At 49.2% G+C, this 17406-nt stretch overlaps 2 protein-coding genes across 6 annotated transcripts in view; one reads left to right on the top strand and one right to left on the bottom strand.

Annotated features, from left to right (window-relative positions):
- The window catches only part of LAMB3 (laminin subunit beta 3), a 176429-nt gene extending 173084 nt beyond the window's left edge, over window positions 1-3345 (top strand). For all 4 annotated transcript variants that reach the window (XM_074385119.1, XM_074385118.1, XM_003930407.4 and 1 more), the window contains one exon: window positions 2785-3345. In XM_074385119.1, coding sequence (XP_074241220.1) covers window positions 2785-2921 — 137 coding nt within the window. In that variant the 3' untranslated portion in view covers window positions 2922-3345. The remainder of the gene's footprint in view (window positions 1-2784) is intronic.
- Window positions 3346-4237: 892 nt separating this feature from the next.
- Window positions 4238-17406, bottom strand: part of CAMK1G (calcium/calmodulin dependent protein kinase IG) — a 32549-nt gene continuing 19380 nt past the window's right edge. For both annotated transcript variants that reach the window (XM_003930408.2, XM_010340987.2), the window contains exons 4-13: window positions 14829-14903; window positions 12483-12621; window positions 11708-11831; window positions 10234-10309; window positions 9110-9222; window positions 8269-8347; window positions 6627-6714; window positions 5964-6388; window positions 5257-5384; window positions 4238-5129 (exon numbers count right to left, since the gene is read on the bottom strand). In XM_003930408.2, the coding sequence (XP_003930457.1) occupies window positions 5294-5384; window positions 5964-6388; window positions 6627-6714; window positions 8269-8347; window positions 9110-9222; window positions 10234-10309; window positions 11708-11831; window positions 12483-12621; window positions 14829-14903 (1210 nt within the window). In that variant the 3' untranslated portion in view covers window positions 4238-5129; window positions 5257-5293. The remainder of the gene's footprint in view (window positions 5130-5256; window positions 5385-5963; window positions 6389-6626; window positions 6715-8268; window positions 8348-9109; window positions 9223-10233; window positions 10310-11707; window positions 11832-12482; window positions 12622-14828; window positions 14904-17406) is intronic.

The raw sequence follows: 17406 nt of genomic DNA, 5'->3' as shown, positions 1-17406 counted from the left end.
TTTCTATGATTGCAAACAGTGGGGTCACATTTTCTATTCCTGCTGCTTTATGCTTAAGATGTATAGAACCATATTTAACGGGATGAGGTGGTCTCTGATAGGGTTTGAATAATAAGAGCTCGGGGTCCAGAGGGTAAATAATTTGAGAGAGATCTATTCAGTGAGGGTAAGAAAAGATTTGAGATGGGCCTGGAAGGATGTGAAGGCCAGGGAGAAGCTGTGAGGAAGAGGGGGGACATTAGCACAAGGGTGTTGGAAGGGAACAAGGTGAGTTCTGACCCAGGGACAGGAGAGGAGGGTTGCTGAGGAGCTGGTCAGTAAGGAGCGGCCTGGGGTCAGCACGACCTGTCCCTTTGCCTGGCTCCCAGTGTGAGGATGAGGAGGGGAGATAGCTTAGGAGGTGGTAGGGCACATCCAAGCATTTTGAATATGACAGAAACATAACGAAAGTTGCTTTCAAAAGGGTTCCAAAGATTCCTCAGGAAGGAGAACAGGGCTCCTGGGAACTAGAGTCATCTCTAAGATACGATAATGGGGTCGCTGGACTGGTGTGTTCAGTGAGAGCCACAGACAGAGTTTCTCCGAATTGGAGTAGAAGTGTTTGGCAGAAGTCTCGTTGGGTAGCCAGGTGGGCACCACATAAAAGGTTGGTCTGGTGGGTTGGTGATGAATAAACCTGAGGCCATGACCAGCCTCACCCAGCGGTGGACTGAGAGGAGCTGACCTAGGGGAAGGGGCCAGCGGCTAAGTCAGCGCTTTTCCTTGCCCTGCTCATCCAGTACTTTGTGTGAAGATAAAGAATTTGTGTATCAAGTCTCTGGACAACAGATAATTAAGACACCAGGTAACAGAATCAGTATTCTAAGGCAACAGCAAAAGTCCAACAGATTGGACTGAAACTCACAAATGAAATGAAATTAGGAGAAAAGTAACTTCCTGCTCCGGCCTTGTTTGGGCTTAAACCCACATGCAGAGCTCAGGTGAAGCCTGGCTTCTCAGTGGCTAATGTCACTGCAACCACTTTATAACTGGTAAGTGATGAGCAAATATGAGTTGTTACTCACCTGAAAAAGACCCAAGAGTTTTGAGTAACTACAAGCTTGTTATAAGCCAGCAATGCTTGCAGCATCCCAAAGAGCTAATGAACGCAAAGCAACACAAAGTGAAGGGAGTAAGAGCTTGGGGTGATGGTAAGACTGTTTTTTGTTTTTGTTTTTGTTTTTGTTTTTGTTTTTGTTTTTTTTGACACAGAGTCTCGCTCTGTTGCCCAGGCTGGAGTACAGTGGCATGATCTCTACTCACTGCAATCTCTACCTCCTGGGTTCAAGCAATTCTTCTGCCTCAGTCTCCTGAGCAGCTGGGATTACAGGCACACACTACTAGTGCTGGCTAATTTTTGTATTTTTAGTAGAGGTGGGGTTTCACCATGTTGGTCAGGCTGATCTTGAATGCCTGACCTCATGATCTGCCTGCCTTGGCCTCCCAAAGTCCTGGGATTACAGGCGTAAGCCACCGTGCCTGGACGAAGGTAAGACTATTTAGCAGCCGGAGTGGTGTGCCACTAACCAGAAAAGGCTTAGGTTGTAGCATTGGAAAAGGAATTCACCTGCTTGCAGGAATTTACCTTTAGTTGCAGGATAATGGGGGAAGATCACGTGTTGACCAGGGGCGAGAGGCGGGTTGGGGGTGGGTACCAGGGAACAGAATGGCAACTATTTAACAACCACTATGGCCACGTTTAAATATTTTATCAACCTGTGGGTCCATATGGGTATCTACTGGCTGAATGTCAACCCAATAATAACACTGTTACACTTTGCTGGTGGGATATCAGCTGGGGGATGCTGTTCAAGTGATGGCTACTACGTCTTTAGAAGGGATATTGGCAAACCGGCAACCACTGAGGGGAGAGTGACCAGGGTGGGACACAGCAATTCTATCAGATGAGGAATAGGTGGAAAGACTGGAAATATTTAACCTGGAGACAATAAAGCCTCAGAAATATGAAGGGCTGCCGTGTGAGAACAGAGAAGGTACATTGTTACACCCTGAGGACACAAACCTGGGACAAGAGGTGGAAGCAAGAGGCAGTCAGATTGTGGCTTTGTGAGAAGATGATTTTTTTCACAACCAGAGCTGCCTAAAATTGGAACTTTGTGAGGCAGTGCCTGCTTCCTTCCTATTCCTGAAAAGTTCAGGCTGAGGCTGGGTACCAGCTCTCATGGATGTGGCAGAGGGACTCCTGCCTACTGGGGGAAGGCTGGACGGAGTCACTCACAGTGTTCGTCAAACCTCCATGCATCATCTGGTGGAGGTATGGAGAATGAACTGGAGGAGGAGGGCTAGATTTATCTGGAGCGGCATTTTGGGGAGGGCAAGTGAGGAGGAATTCTGGTCAGCCATCCAGCTTTTTTGTCAAGGTGCCCACTTGAAGATCATTGGTGGGATGGCAGCTGTCTGAGTCCAGCCGCATTAGGTTGCTAATCTTGGTGTCTGTGGCCTCCCTCATTAGCCTGGGACAACTGAGCCCAGAGGACAGGGACCCAGGGATAATTAGGAGGGGGGGGGGCTGCTGGGTTTGGCTCCTGCCAGGTTTCTAAGCATGCAAAAGGGGCTGGAGAGGCATGAAGCTGGAGGGGCACCACTGCCTTAGAGGCCAGATTTCTCTGGAGGGGATTCTTCTGCACATGCTACCTCCAGTTAGCAGGAGGGGAAGGAAGGGTTGGGAGTCTTTGGGAGACTCACCATCGACTCCTTCTCCTGCTGCTGTTCCATTTGCCTTAGAAATGGAGTCAGAGCTGCTGCGAGGCAGTGAAGCCATCATGCTGCGCTCAGCGGACCTGACAGGACTGGAGAAGCGTGTGGAGCAGATCCGTGACCACATCAACGGGCGAGTGCTCTACTATGCCACCTGCAAGTGATGCTACAGCTTCCAGCCCCTTGCCCCACTCATCTGCCCGCTTTGCTTTTGGTTGGGGGCAGACTGGGTTGGAATGCTTTCTGTCTCCAGGAGACTTTCATGCAGCCTAAAGCCCAGCCTGGACCACCTGTGGTGTGTAGTTATTAAGATTACCCTGGGCTACAGCTGAGCCTGAGCCAATGGGATGGTTACACTTGGCCGATGGAGACGGTGGCGACTGGGATGCCATTGTAACTAAAAGCTCTCAAGTTTTAGTTGGGCAGTATCCCAATGACAGGAAGATGGGCTGGGCAGTATCCCCCGCCTTTAGTTCTTCACTGGGGCGGAATCCTGGACCAAACACAAAAACTTAATGAAAGTGATGTGGAAATGAAAAGCCCAATAAAAATCTTTGGAAAAGAGCCTGGAGGTTCAATGAGGAAAAACAGCCTGTCTCCTCACTGCGTAGACTCCTGCTACTGTTTCTGCCTCCCATTTGGGGTTCATGGGGCCTCTTCAGTTCAAGTCCATAGTCTGCTCTCTTCTGTTCCACCTGGCTTGCTGGACACCCAGATTTAGGGAGTCTGGACTCCTCTTTCTAAGAACTTGATGGAGTCTACCCTGGAGAAACCAGACATGCAGTTTTCATCTTTAAGCAGCGATTCAGCTTCTTGTTTACAGGTGGGGAAATAGAAATCCAGGGAAGGGAAGGAACGTCCAAATTCACACATCTTCCAGAGACAGGACTAAGACTAGAATCTGTCTCTTGGGATCTTAGAAGTTATAAATGGGTATGTGTGGCAGGTGGGGTGGAGGTGATCTGGAATGGCATGGACGTTTTTGTGTTAACCGTGGCCCAAGTAGGCACTGGGCTAGACGTTTTATCCGCATTAACTTCTCGATCATTGTTATTTTAATTATTTATTGGCCACTAGGCTGGGCACATCATCTGCATCCTTTCACGAGGCAGGCGGCACTGCTATTCCCATTGGATAAGGGAGGAAACCAAGGCACAAAAGGCTAAGTAACTTACCCAAGGTCACAGATACGGCAGGTCGGGGCAGAGCTGGGGCTCAAACTCAGGCTCATGTAATGTGGCCATTTACAGAACGGCCGCTAAAGCCAGACTGCCTGGGTTCCAACAGAACCTGCCCCTAGAGGTTGTTGTGAGGAGTAATGAGTCCATGGTGTAACTCCTGTCCTGGAGCCCTGCTGTGTGTGCTTCAGCTGCAACTGCTCGTTCCTCGCTGACCCCAGCCATCTGTGCACGCTCTACTCCAGACATGCTCAGAAGTCCCTGAACGCCTCCTGACTTTGAAAGAACCAAAGAAAGCCTCATAGAGAAAAATAAGTCCATTTTATTGAGCACAACACTGAGCATGAAGCTGGAGGGGTGGAGGGCAAGAAAACTGGGGAAGGACAGGAATGGTGCACCCGACTTTCAAGGACAGAAAGGGAAACAGAGGCAGGATTAGAACTCCTGGCAGACATTAAAATAGTCAACTTCCAATGTTAACTCAATGGGGTGTGTGCACGGAGGGCATGTGGTCAGGATAAGAACTCCTTGCAGCCCTTACTCAGGAATTTCTTTCTATTCCACTTTGGAGGGTGTGGCACGGCTTTTAGATTGAGGCAGGGAGAGGGGCCAGAAGTGTGCTGGGAGCAGGCTGGCTGGGTCTCAGCGCGCTTGGGAGCTAATCCTGGAGTTAAGGATTAGAACTTGAAGAGCTCACAGGCAGACCACCATGGGGAGCTGCCTGTCATTCATGCAGATGGGCAGGCAACGACATTAATGAGCCCAATCTGGCCAAGAGGATGGAGACTGGAGAGGCGGGAGTGTGTGTGTGCAGAGTGGGAGTCTGGGTAGATGCTCCATATGGCTTTGCTTGGAGAAGGTGACACAGCCTGGCCAGCCCATTAAGCTTTTCACGACAAACAGCACAGACCCAGGCGAGAGCTATCTACGTACATTGCACAGAGCCACGGCACGTAGGGTGTTGGGGCATAGAGCAGGCAGGTCAGGGAGACCTGGAAGCTGGCGGGTGCCGCTCCTCCTGCCCACGCCTTGGGGCTCCCTCCCGGGCGTCCTCTGAGGGGCTGCCCCTGCGGCAGCAGGCTGGTGCTTCTGGCCAGAAGCCACTCCTGCTAGGCTCTGCTCTACTTGCTCTGCCTTCCTCCCTCTGCCACATAGACACCAGGATTGAAAGAGCAGAGGAGCTGAACATGTCTCCTGCAAGGGAAAGGGGTTCAGAGTGAGGGCGGGGCTGCCACCTCAGACCCCACCACTCACAGTCTGGCATGGGGTTCTCTTCTGGGACAGAAGCTCTCCCCAAGCCTCACACTGTGAACCTCCTCACCTGAAAATTACAGTGACACAGGCACAGGCTCCAGGGATCACATGATGAGACAGACTCCAGTCTGCCCTGCCCGGCAGTGGGAGCTGCCGCTGGTTTTAACTGGTACCATGACCTCCGATTTGAAGTTCCTAGAAAGGAAATGAAGCAACGGCCTTTGAAGTATTTGAGGAGAGCAGAAGAAGCGCCGGGGCAGGGCAGAGGTGGCAGTTCTCTGTGCCTGTGCCATCCACTCAGCTCTCCCCTCATGAGGTTCAGAAAGTTAAAGACCCTGCAGAACAGATAAAGACAACCAAGCCCCTTCTACCCTTCCTCCTCTAAAGCACAGAGGCCCCGGAAACTCGAGGAATCTGATGCTCACCACTTGCACATACCCAGTTTTCTGTGGGCTTTTGTCATCTCTGTTGCTTCACTAACCTTTTACAGCACCTCTGAGGCAGGCTGAGTGGGTCAATAGACTTCAAATCAACCCATTTTACAGATGAGCAAACTAGAAGCAGAGACATTCACTGACTTGTCAATGGCCTCACAGCTAGGAAGTGATGGGGACAGGGCTGGAAGCATTTTCCTTGCCCCTGATCCAGAGCTCACCGCACCCTACAGAGCTGCCTGTGAGTGAGAAAGGCCTTCGTGTCCATTTTCTTTCAGTCCCATTGCCTGCTTGCTTTCAGGCCCAAGCTGGGGCTCCATCTTTGGCTGAAAATACGTACTGTTTTTTGTTGGCCTTTTTGAGGAGTGTGGGCTCAGAGCAGTAGGAGGACTTCTCTTTGCTCCCAATGTTCAGGCAGCTGGAGCAGCAGCCACAGGGCCCAGCGGCCAGGGACCCCTGATGCATGGGCACCAGGCTGCTGCTGATGCGGAGGGAGCCATTGACCAGGCAGTTGAGGGACCTGCCACCCGGGGCAGGGGGCCGGCGGCCACGCTGGCAGGGCAATCGGGTCAGAGCAGGGAGCACTACGCTCTGGTCCAGGACAGGTGCCTCAGTGATGGTGATCTCAGGGGAGCTGGGTCTAGAGGCTTCTGAGGCTTGCGTTTCAGGTGGCGTGTTCTCTACCTCTGGGCGGACACCCGGGCTGTGCAGGTTCATATGTAGCTTCCTCATGTGGTGCACCACAGCTGCTGCGTTGAAGGCTTGCTAAGGAGACACAAGAGCAGCCTCTGGCCTTCTGGAACCTCAGAGAGCCTCGGGGCCTAAGCTTTGCCTTTGCCTGTGGCCTCTTGAAACCTGTGTGCCCACTTCTCATTTCAGAGAGGGTACAGGGAGTTCCAGTGCCTTCTGGGACATCCCAAGGAAAGCCTTTATGTCAGCCCCCACCAGCCCCGCCTCCAGGGGCCCAGAGCAGCCTGCCCACCCCATGGAGAGGAAAGCTCACCCTCCACTTGCTCTTAGCAAAGTTCTTCTGAATCTGGAGGCTGACTGACGGATAGATGTCCCGGTGGAGGGCTGTGTTCCCATCAATCCTGTGGATGTAAGAGGGGACACCTGGCTACTGGGTGGCTATAGACACTCAGCCAGGGGATGGACAGGGTGCCTGCAGGTCCAGGTGAGAGCTGGGTAGAGTGTGCAGAGGAAGGGCAGCCCAGAGCAGGAAAAGGCTGCAACCAGGGCTCCTCTGTCCCCCAGGCCAGGTCATAGTGGGCTTTAGCTTTGAAAAAATCAACAACTTTTAGAGCAGGGTCAACAAGCTACAGCCTATAGGTCACATCTACCCATTGGCTGTTTTTGTAAATGAGGTTTTATGGGGACGCAGCTGCGCCCACTAATTCAGGTATTGTCCGTGGCTCCTTTCGCACTGTGACAGCAGGGTTGAGTGGTTGCCACAAAGACAGTATCGCCAGCAAAGCCTAACATATTTACTATCTGCTGCTTTACAGAAAAAGTTTATTGGACCCAGCATCACAGGGCACTAGGGTAGTCACCATCCCTTAGCTCAAAACCTTGCCTAGAACCCACCTCCTCCTGGAAGTCTTCCTCCATAAGGCCATCTGGCACAGCGTGCCCCTTTTCTATCCCCTTAGCCTCTTATTCACTGGTCTCCAGTGTTCCTTAGTCACCTGCTATGTGCATAGTGCTGTGCCATCTACTAACGGATCTTGAGAAGTAAGAGACATGGGCCCCGACCCCTAGGAGCTTACAGTCTAGGTGTGGGGTGTTGTTCATGCTGTGGACTACAGTGATACATGGTCAGCTGTGTGACTATAAAGAGAATTGGGAATTGGGGATGTTGGCATGGGCTGCAGGAATCAGGGGCTTCAGGGAAAGGCACAGACTGAGCGGGATCCTGAAGGATGGCTACATACAGGGCAAGAGGCAGGACATTCTAGGTGGTGGGAATGATCTGCTCCAAGGTACAGTTAAGAAAGAGCTTGGTAAATGGGGTAAGGGATGGCAGGGAGACAAGCATAGCTCCCAGGCCTCTCTGGACAGAGAAGGTATGCTGGGGATCCTGGGAGAGGAGGCTGGAGATAAAGGATCAGGCCAGATTAGGGACAACTAGAAAGACAAAGGAATTCAGGCTTGCTGGGGTAGGAGGCGAGGAGCTACTGTAAATGGAGTCAGGGAGTAACATGAGAAAGTATTTTAAGATTTTCTTTTCCTATTTTGCCAATTGGTTGCTTTGCAATTGTTCTTAAATCACTTCACCTGAAATAGTTATTGATCCCTGAGTAAAACAAAGCTCTTAAGGACAGGATGGAGTTTCCCATTTCTGGCACCTCTTGAGTAACTAGTCCTGAGCACTGCACCCTGTCCCAGTGCTGAATGACAGCACTGGGCCGAACCTGCCTCCCGCACTTGACCAGACAACTCAGCTGCTATCCTTGCATCCGAACCTGCTCCATCCAATGCTGTTTGAATCTCCACCTGGGCCTCATGAATGATGGCACGGTCCTTGCTTCTTGCAACATTAAATGGATCAGGGCAAGCAGATTCCGGAGGAATGCAATGTGAATGAGTCAGCATAGTTTGGGGAACCACAGAGCTGGGGTCTAGAGTCCACTCCATGTCTCACTCACCAGGGGTGACTCAAGGCCTTCTCACAGGTGTACCGCTCATTCGGATCCTTCTCAAGCAAGTGGCAAATAAAGTCCTTGGCTAAGGGGAGCAATCAAAGACGTGACTAAGGACCAGATTTCATGACTGATGAAAATTCACTTCCAGGCTAGTGGGTGGCAGTGAATGCATCTTTAGCTGATCTTCCAAAGAGGCAATTTTAAGAGTCTTAGAAGAGGGAAAAAAAAAAAAATCCAAACCACCTAACAACAACCCACCATAAACCACTGAAGAAGAGAGGCTCCAAGCCACCTCACCCACACAGCACTGCAGAAGCATCACTCGTCACGAGGCCCCCATGGGCCTGCACATCACATGTGTGTGCGCTTGCACTGAAACAGGGGCCAGCACTGGCACATGGGCACGCATGTGACTGCTGGATTATTCCAGCTCTGATTTCCGCTTAACAGGTCCAACAATCACGTAATGACCACCTTCTCTCACATACAGACATTGCATGCTTTCTTGGCATCTAACCCCTTGGTTTTGCCACTCTCTCATGGAACTCTCCCCTCACCACCTGGCTCTGCCCTCCTGGCCCCTCATTTGAAGTGCCCCACCCCCATCTCCTTATCAGGCATACTGTGGTTCTGCCCCCAGAAAAACAAAATCATGGCCCTTAGATGTAAATAATTTATCGGGTCTTTGAAGCAGATGAAGATTTCTCCACTTTCCTTGGCAGCCTGTTCTGTAAGGTCCCCAGGGACTTTGAAGAGTCAGGACTGTCATCCTTTGTTAAGCTCATTTCTCTTGGCAGCCTCTACCTTGAGCCTGTTATCTCTCCTTCACTCCCACTGGTCTTACCTGACTCAGAAATGTCATCCCAGAACGGAGACTCAAACTCATAGTAGCCCTCCTTGATCTTCTCGAAAAGCTTAGACTCCGTTTCTTCATAGAATGGGGGGTATCCACAGAGCCTGCAGCAGGACAGGAAGGGGGTACACTGCTGAACAACCCTGTCCTCCCTGGGACAGCCTCTCTGCTCCCCCTCGGGCTCCCACTGTATATGCAGGTGGGCACTGAAGGTCCCAGACATGGGGACATGGATCTGCCTCTGATTCAAGAATGGTACAGGTCCCATAAAGTGTTTATGCCTGTGCCAAGGCTTGGCACAGGCATCCCTAGAAGGTCCCTGCATACATCGTTCCCTGAAACCCTTGCCACCTCTCCTTGTACTTTCCCTGACTCATGGATGCTTTAAGAAAGATGGTAGACTGCCTACTTGAATGCAAGTTTGATGAGGGATTTATTTAGGCTGTGTTGTTCACGGCTGTATTCTTTAGAACCTAGCACAGGGATAGATGCAGAGTAGACAGGCAGCGAGTATTGGTTGAGTAAATAAATGAGAGTACTTATTCAACATAAATGGAGGAGAGAACTGAAACCAGGTCATTTTCCTAAGAGCAAAGTTTGCTATAGGCGAGGAGGGATGGTGGGAAAGAGGTGATGAGCAGGTTAGAAAAGGGAGAGCTTGGGAATGTGTGGAGAGGAGTAGAAAGCGGAGGCCCTGACCAGCTTCATCCAGGCCACGGTTTTGCCTTGGGAGAGAAAGCTGAGATGCAGGAACAGTGGGTCCGCCTGGCTTCCAAGCCTGGCTTGGCCCCTCTCTTTTTCACCGTTTATTACACAGAGTGGAACGCAACACATTTACAGGCAGTGAATGGGGCAGGGGTGCAAGAGGACGGGGTACCAGGTGGCTGTGCAGTGGTTTCATGCTGAGCTGTTTTAAAACTTGGTGGAGGTCAAGACGGAGGAAGCTTCGAAGCTGTGTGTACATGTAAGCGTGTGCGTGTTTGTGTGTGTGCCGGTGTGCCTGTCTGTGCACACGCACATGCTTGGAGGAGGAGCTGAGACAGGGGTAGGAACGAGAAGGGGTAAACAGGCTCCGAGACTTCTCAGCAGCTGAGCCCAGGCCAGCGTCTACTCACAATATGTAGGTGATGACGCCGATGGACCAGCAGTCCACAGCCTTGCTGTAGGGTTTCTGGGCCAGCACTTCCGGAGCTGCAGCAGACCAAGGGCAGAGTCAGGGCCGGTGGCAAGAGGAGAGGGCTTTGGGGTGGGGGCTGAAGGTCAGGCTTAGAGAAGAGGACTGGGGAAGACCATGGGATGGTGGTGTTTCTATGGGACTGAAAAACCCCTAAGGGCGGGGGCTGCGTCTCTTCTAGGAAGACTAAATCTTCCCACAAAGAGAGACTGACTTCTCCATTAGATTGGGAGTTTCCCCGTGACAGGGTCTATGACTCCCCTGTCAGACTGGGGATCCCCAGTTACACTGAGTACACTCTGAAGGCAAGGCCTGTCTCCCCACTCAGATAGGAGATTCCCAAGGCAAGGGCGATCTCTCTCCCTTCAGACTGGGAGATCTTCAGTGTAGGGCTGTCTCTCTCCCACAGGCCTGGGAGCCCCCAGGAGGCAGAGGCCGAGTCTCTGCCATTAGATTAGGAGCTCCTGGAGCAAAGGCAGTACCTCTCCCATCAGACTCTGGGTACCTTCTAAGGGGATGCATTTAGTCTGCCCCATCAGATTGACAGGTTTCAGAGGGCCTGAGCCATGACTTCCTCTGATTAGGAGCCCTGTGGGGCGTACAGAACTGCCTTCTGTATTCATCGCAGCTACCAGAGCTTTGTACCTGGTGAGACTCAATACCTACTCGTGAGTGAGTGACCTGCCTTTCTGGGAGGGTAGATTCCTTCTCCTGAGTCAGTGCTCTCCTTCCCATTACCCAACTGCAAACAGGTGGTGATTGTGAAGGGGGAAGGAACAGGAGCAGATGTTCTGAGTTTCAGCTTTCTGTCCTGTAGATCCCAGAATACTCTCCCAGGTTCCCTGCCTGTTTTCGCTCTTTTTGGGACCCTGGAAACCCACAGGGCTGTTCAAGAAGGAGGCCCCACCTCTGCCAATTTCCCAGAGTGCTTCCTTGGGTGGACATTTAGGAGCCCATTTCTGGATTCCTCAGGCCCAAATTCAATATCCTATGCTTGCAGGCTCCCAATAACTGGGGGCCGATGACCCCTCCAGAGTGGGAGAAAGGAGTGGGGTCAGTGCTCAATCCCTCAGCTCTCTGCTGATCTCTGGGTTTGTGATCTCATCTGCCCCTGGTCCAGCTGGAAAGACAAAGGCTGGAAGTCTGTCTGCAAAAATGAGAGCCAAAGTATAGGCAGGGGCTGTGGAGGGCTCAGGGGTAGGCAGTCTTTAAAAATGTAGAATTTGGGAGCAGTAGGGGCAGATCCAGAGATGGATGAATTGGCTAGCCCTAATCCTTGTAAGTGCATGTCTTACCTGGATAGCCCCCTAAAGTTGAACCCTACGTTCTCAGAATCACCCCTTTCTATGAATGATAGGCACGTGCGTGGTTGAATGTAGCCAACTGGTCAACCTTCTTCCTGCTCCCAGACTCACCCACATAGCCTGGGGTCCCACAGGCAGTAGACATGACGCCACTCTGTTCCATCTTGGACAGACCAAAGTCAGTGATCATGATCTTCGAGTTCTCTTCAGGGGTGAGGTACAGCAGGTTTTCTGGCTGTAGGAGAAAAAACACATAGTGCAGGATATCACCACCTGAAGCAAGTATTTTTCCTTACCCTTGCTACATAATTCCATGGGAAGCAGAGCCCTGTGCTCCTGACTTCAAGGGCAGCACATCCTCCCTCATTCTTCCCTCCTTCCTCCTCCCTGCACCGTCACCCCTGCACCCCAGCACTCTGTGTCTTGTTTATGGCTCTGCCGTTGCTCAGTCTTATAACCATTGATATACTCACCCTTTCCTCCCCTCACTTCCAACTAACCCAGGACTCTGCATTTTGAGGGAATCAACCTTTGGTTAATGGTGTCTGATCTCTCCAAAGTCCAATGCAATGCCTAGGACAATGTAAGCCCTCAGTAAGTATTTCGCTGCATTTGGTTTTGACTGTGGCTGGGTTTAAGAAATCTGTGTATTATTTTGGTATCCAACTAGGGTGAGGCATAGTGAAAGGTTCAGGAAAAGATTGAGATGCAAATTAATAACCATTGTTCAGCCATCCAAGGTCTGTTTAAGGAATCTAAGGGCAGAAGGGGCCTTGGGAGTCACTAGTCCAACCCTCTCACTTTACGGAGCTTAGATGTCCCATAACCCATGCAGCTTCCTTAAGGATCATTATCTGTTTCCCACCCAGGACTCCCGGCTTGACACCTTTAAGTCTCTGTGGACGATGCCATTCTCATGGAGGTATTTCACTGCCGACAAGACCTGCTGGATCACCAGACTGGCATCCTTCTCTGTGTAGACACCCCGCTCCAGGATCCGGTCAAAGAGCTCCCCACCGGATACACTGTGGGCATAGGATCAAGAGCAGGAATTCAGTTCTCATTGCAGGTCAAAGTAATGAGAAGGGGTTTGCTCCGTAGCCATGGGGGACACAGCTTTGGTGGAAGAGGCAGGCACCCATGAACGGTGATTGGAGGGCTGCTGGCAGGAGTACTCCAGTCTCAGAACATTCCCTCTGGGTACCTGGAATGATACCACTGGTCAGTCATTTCTATAGGTCAAACATTGACTTCTCTCTTTCTGGAAATTTCCCTTAAAATGTAAATGCTTCTTGTTGGGGTTGCACGAGAAGTCAGTAATCCCTTAGTGTGGACACACTTCTTAGCCGCCTTCCTTCCTGGGCTATGACACAGGAAGCCATGATGAAAGAGAGAGGTAACAAAGTAGGAAAGAGAGGGCATGCAAGGGAGACTAACTGTACTTATATCAAGATTTCTTTCTTCATTTTGGGAAATTGGGCTTTGTAAAGCTGGAATTACAGGTAGTGCTTTAGGGGCACTTTGAGATGCAAATCATAGAGTATCTTAGGACCCAGGGGAGCTTAAAGATCAAGTCTGACTTCTATCTCTTAAATACCATCGACACTAATTTTGCCTAGAAGTTTTTTAGTGAGTACTAGAACACGTAAGTGTCAGAGAACACTCTACCACCTAAGACAGACTGTTTTTTGGCATCTTCCTAATGTTTCTACACATTATGTTGAACCCTGATGCCCTGTAGTTTCTACCAATTTCTACCCAATTCCACCCATTGGGACTGCACAGAACAGGAATAACAGCCTGTCCCATGCGTCTTTCAAGTATGCAAAGATAGTGAAATGCTCTCTGGAGCCCTTCTCTTCTCTGAGATAAATATTCCCAGACCATTTCAACCATGAGCAAAGGGTTCCAGTCTTTTCACCCTCCTCATCCCCCTTACCACTGTCCCATGGCATTAGATGCGGCCATCCATGCCCAAACAATGAGCAGGAAACAGAATTTCTCTGATGGAAATTCACCTCCTCCTGCTCTTTGGCTTCTGGTCTTTAGGCTTTGGGCTCTCCTATAAAAGCTGGAGGCCTGTAGGCAACATGCTGTTTGTAGAGAGCTATGAACTCCTGACCCTGAGGGCCTCGGTCCTGCAGCCGTGCTCTGAGGAGGCTTGGTGTGTCCTCAGGGGCGTCCAACCCTGCCCCTCTCCTTGCCTCCCTGCCTTCTGAATGACTGTGTGCTAGTCCTGTTGGCTTGGCCTCATTGAAGTGCCTGATGGTCCCTGGTCACTTGTTAGTGCCACTAGGGGCTCTTGCCACCTCACTCCCTTGGCTGCCTGCAAACTCTTTAGAGAGCCTTGGATGATCCCCAGGTTAATCAGCTGCTTAGACCTGAGTTAGCTCATTAAAGTTTCTTAGGAATCAGCCCATCAGCCAAAAACCACATTGTGTCCAGCCAGGCTGAGATTGCAGAGTGGTGTGTGCGTGTGTGTGTGTGTGTGTGTGTGTGTGTATGTGTGTACTTTACACACAGAAGTGCCTTTGAGCCCAATGCTGAGCCCTCGCAAACACCGACCAACCTCCACAGCAGTTGCTGTCAGACAGAACTGTTGTTTGGATGTGGCAGTGATGCAGAGACCTTTCTAATAAGCACTGCTTCTGTCCTGCAGGTGGACACACAGTCACAACCCGTCTTTAACTTTGGGTGGCTTTCTTTTGAGAAAACCTTTCTTTATATTGAAATATATCTACCTGTGGCTTCTGCTCCTACAGTCATTTTATGCCAGAGTGATGTTAAAACATTTACCATCCAGTTTGATGAACATGTATTGGTCCAAATGGACTGAAGCCACGGTGACAGAAAAGGGTTCTGGCGACTCCTTGTTAGTCTGACATCACCCCTTCAGTTGCTTGGTTGTGAGGGGCAAGGAGAGGTGGGCATAGACGGAGTGGGGTTGCAGCTATTTGCTGACTATTAGGAAATATCCCAATCCCTGGTAAGGTTGTCCTGGTGCAAAGCAGCTCAATAATCAGCCCAGGTTTACCCTGTGGCCCACACAGAACCTGCCCATGACCGGAGGCACACTTAATCTAAAAGAACCCTTGGCATTTCTGAGCCTCTTGAACGAAGTCTTCATTTTTGTCTTTGAATCACCATCCATCCCTCACCAGCGACCAACCTCCTCTAGGCCTCCCAGGCCCCACCAGGCCTCTGTGGAGGAAGCAAGTCACCTTTTACTTACAGCTGCATGACCAGGTAGTAGTGCGTGGTGCTCTCATAGATGTCCTCCAGGGTCACAATGTTTTCATGCTTGATCCTGGGAAAAATAAAATGTATGATGAAACATATGTGGTTCATGTGGTGCAGACAAAGAATGCAGACCTATCCCAAAAGTTCTCGCTGGAGGTTTTCGATGGTGATGTTTAGGAAGACCAGGTCTTTGTGAAGCCTTCATAATAAGTAGACTGTCACAAATTAATCCCAGAGAAAAGATTCCTATGGTGGTGCTTGGTCCATGTTTATTGAATGAATAATTGATCATCCTTCCTTCAGGAAACAAACATTTCATTGTTATGCCAGGAATCTCTTTAAACTTTACTAAAGGAGTTAGAAGAACAGAGGAAGGCTAAGGGAGTTCCCAATGCTAAGTTATTCTACAAAGTGGGTGTTTGGATGTTAAAAATATTGCATTAAAAAAGTACAGAATAGAGTCTGGTTAGCTCAGCTGGTTAGAGCATGGTGCTAATAAAAAAAATACAGACTGAGTATCTGATATTTAAAATGTTTGAGACTAGAAGAGTTTTTGGTATATTTGCATATCCATAATGATGAATCTTGGAGATGGGACCCAAGTCTAAACATGAAATTCATTTATGTCTCATATGTACCTTATACAGATAGCTGGAAGGTAATTTTACGCAATATTTAAAAAATAATTTTGTGCATGGACCAAAGTTTTGAATGCATTTTGACTGTGACCTGTCTGTCACATGAGGTCAGGTGTGGAATTTTCTACTTGTGGCATCCTGTCAATGCTGAAAATGTTTCTGATTTTGGAGCATTTGGATTTCAGATGAGGCATGCTTAGCCTGTATAGAATGGGAGGGATTCAGGTGAGCTGAGACTCCTCTGGGATAACCATGGAGGAAGTGCTGAAAAATTAGTGTTCCAGGATGTTGTGAGAATCTTTGCCTTAATCTCCCTGTATTAAGGCAGATGCTTATTTTTAGGGTTAGTTCTGTGGGATGGCTTATGTGATTCTCAACCAGGAACTATTTTGCCTCTCAGAGAACACTGGGCAATATCTTGAGACATGTTTGATTCTCACGACTAGGGCAGGGGATGTGCTGCTGGCATCTAGTGGGCAGAGGCAGAAATGCTGCTAAACATCCCACAATGGACAGGACAGCCCCCGACACCATAAAAAATTATCTGGTTCAAAATGTCCGTAGCATCATGGTAGAGAAGTCCAGCCCTCGATTACCCTTGTTTGGGATTACTCGGAGACTGAGCCAAGCGGAATGATCATATTAGTGGAGGGGCTCAGCTTGCTCAGCAGCAATGCCGTGCATGCCTGTAAAGGAAAAAATTCTCTAGGAAGTTTACTCTTGGCTGTGCAGCGCAGGGGTTAAGAGCTTAGACTCAGAGTCAGTCAAGCCTGGGTTCAGATCTAGATCAGGCCCTTAGGTGACTTCAGCTGGCTTATTCCAGTTTTCAAACCCTTACTTTCCTTGTCTGAAAAGTTTATGTCTCTTATAGAATTGTATCAGGATAAAAGGAGATAATATGTAATGCTTAGTACAGTGCCTGGGGAATAGTAAACACATAATCAATAGTAACTATCTTCTTTAAGATATTATAGAAAATATGGACCTGTCACAGTTGTCACTTGATGGATTCAACTATACTAATAAGTTGGCAATGCTAACATTAATTTATCAATTATTCACTCACTGAACAAACATTTATTGAGCATAAATACTGTTGATACAAGGTAGTAATAAGAAAGATGACATGGTCCTTGCTCTCAATTAGTTGAGAATCTTTCTTTGTCTTAATGTCCCTGGATCCCAGGCCTATGTCTCCTGCATGTTACCAGATGTCTTCATGTGGAGATAGGTGGATACTTATATTCAGTATGTTCCAACCAGTTTCTTTCTATTTCATCCAAGCCTACACATCTTTTTATTCTCTATCCCAAGCAATGATATTGTGTTCAATTAATTGCTCAATCTCAGGGGCTCTCTTAATGCTTTTGTCTTGTTCCCTTCTATCAGACAACCCCAAACCCAATCACTTCTCTCTCTGAAACATCTCTCACATCAAGTCCTTTTAGGCACACATGATTGTGTCATTACCTTTGCTTGTATTCTCAATCCATGCCTAAATTATTGTGAAAGTCTTATAATTGGCCTCTAGTCTTCTAGGCTGGTACCGTCCAATCCATCCTCTATCGTGCTTGAGAGGAGTAGCTCCAACCTATTAATTAGACAATGTGACTCCTCCTTTTGCCCACAGAATAAAGCCAACATTCCTTATCATGGCATCTAAGATCCTTGTAATGATGTCTCATTTCATGATTTTAGTTTCATCACTTGTCTCTTAATACTATGCACTCTAAATTCAGAGGCTTCCAGTACTCACTCTTCCCTAACAGCCCTTGCATTTTCATGGCTCTACATTAAAGTTCATGCTGCTCTTGGCCTGAATTTCCTTTCTGCACTGCCCTGCTTGCCCCCACAAGGTGTGAGTCATCCATCAAGGTCAATCTTCTTTGAAAGTGTGCCCAATAACTCATACTCATAAAAACACACACATAG

Source organism: Saimiri boliviensis, chromosome 14, assembly GCF_048565385.1.
Source record: "Saimiri boliviensis isolate mSaiBol1 chromosome 14, mSaiBol1.pri, whole genome shotgun sequence".
Classification (NCBI taxonomy): domain Eukaryota; kingdom Metazoa; phylum Chordata; class Mammalia; order Primates; family Cebidae; genus Saimiri; species Saimiri boliviensis.
Note: the sequence above shows the minus strand (reverse complement) of the source record. Positions and strands in the feature narration are given on the sequence as shown.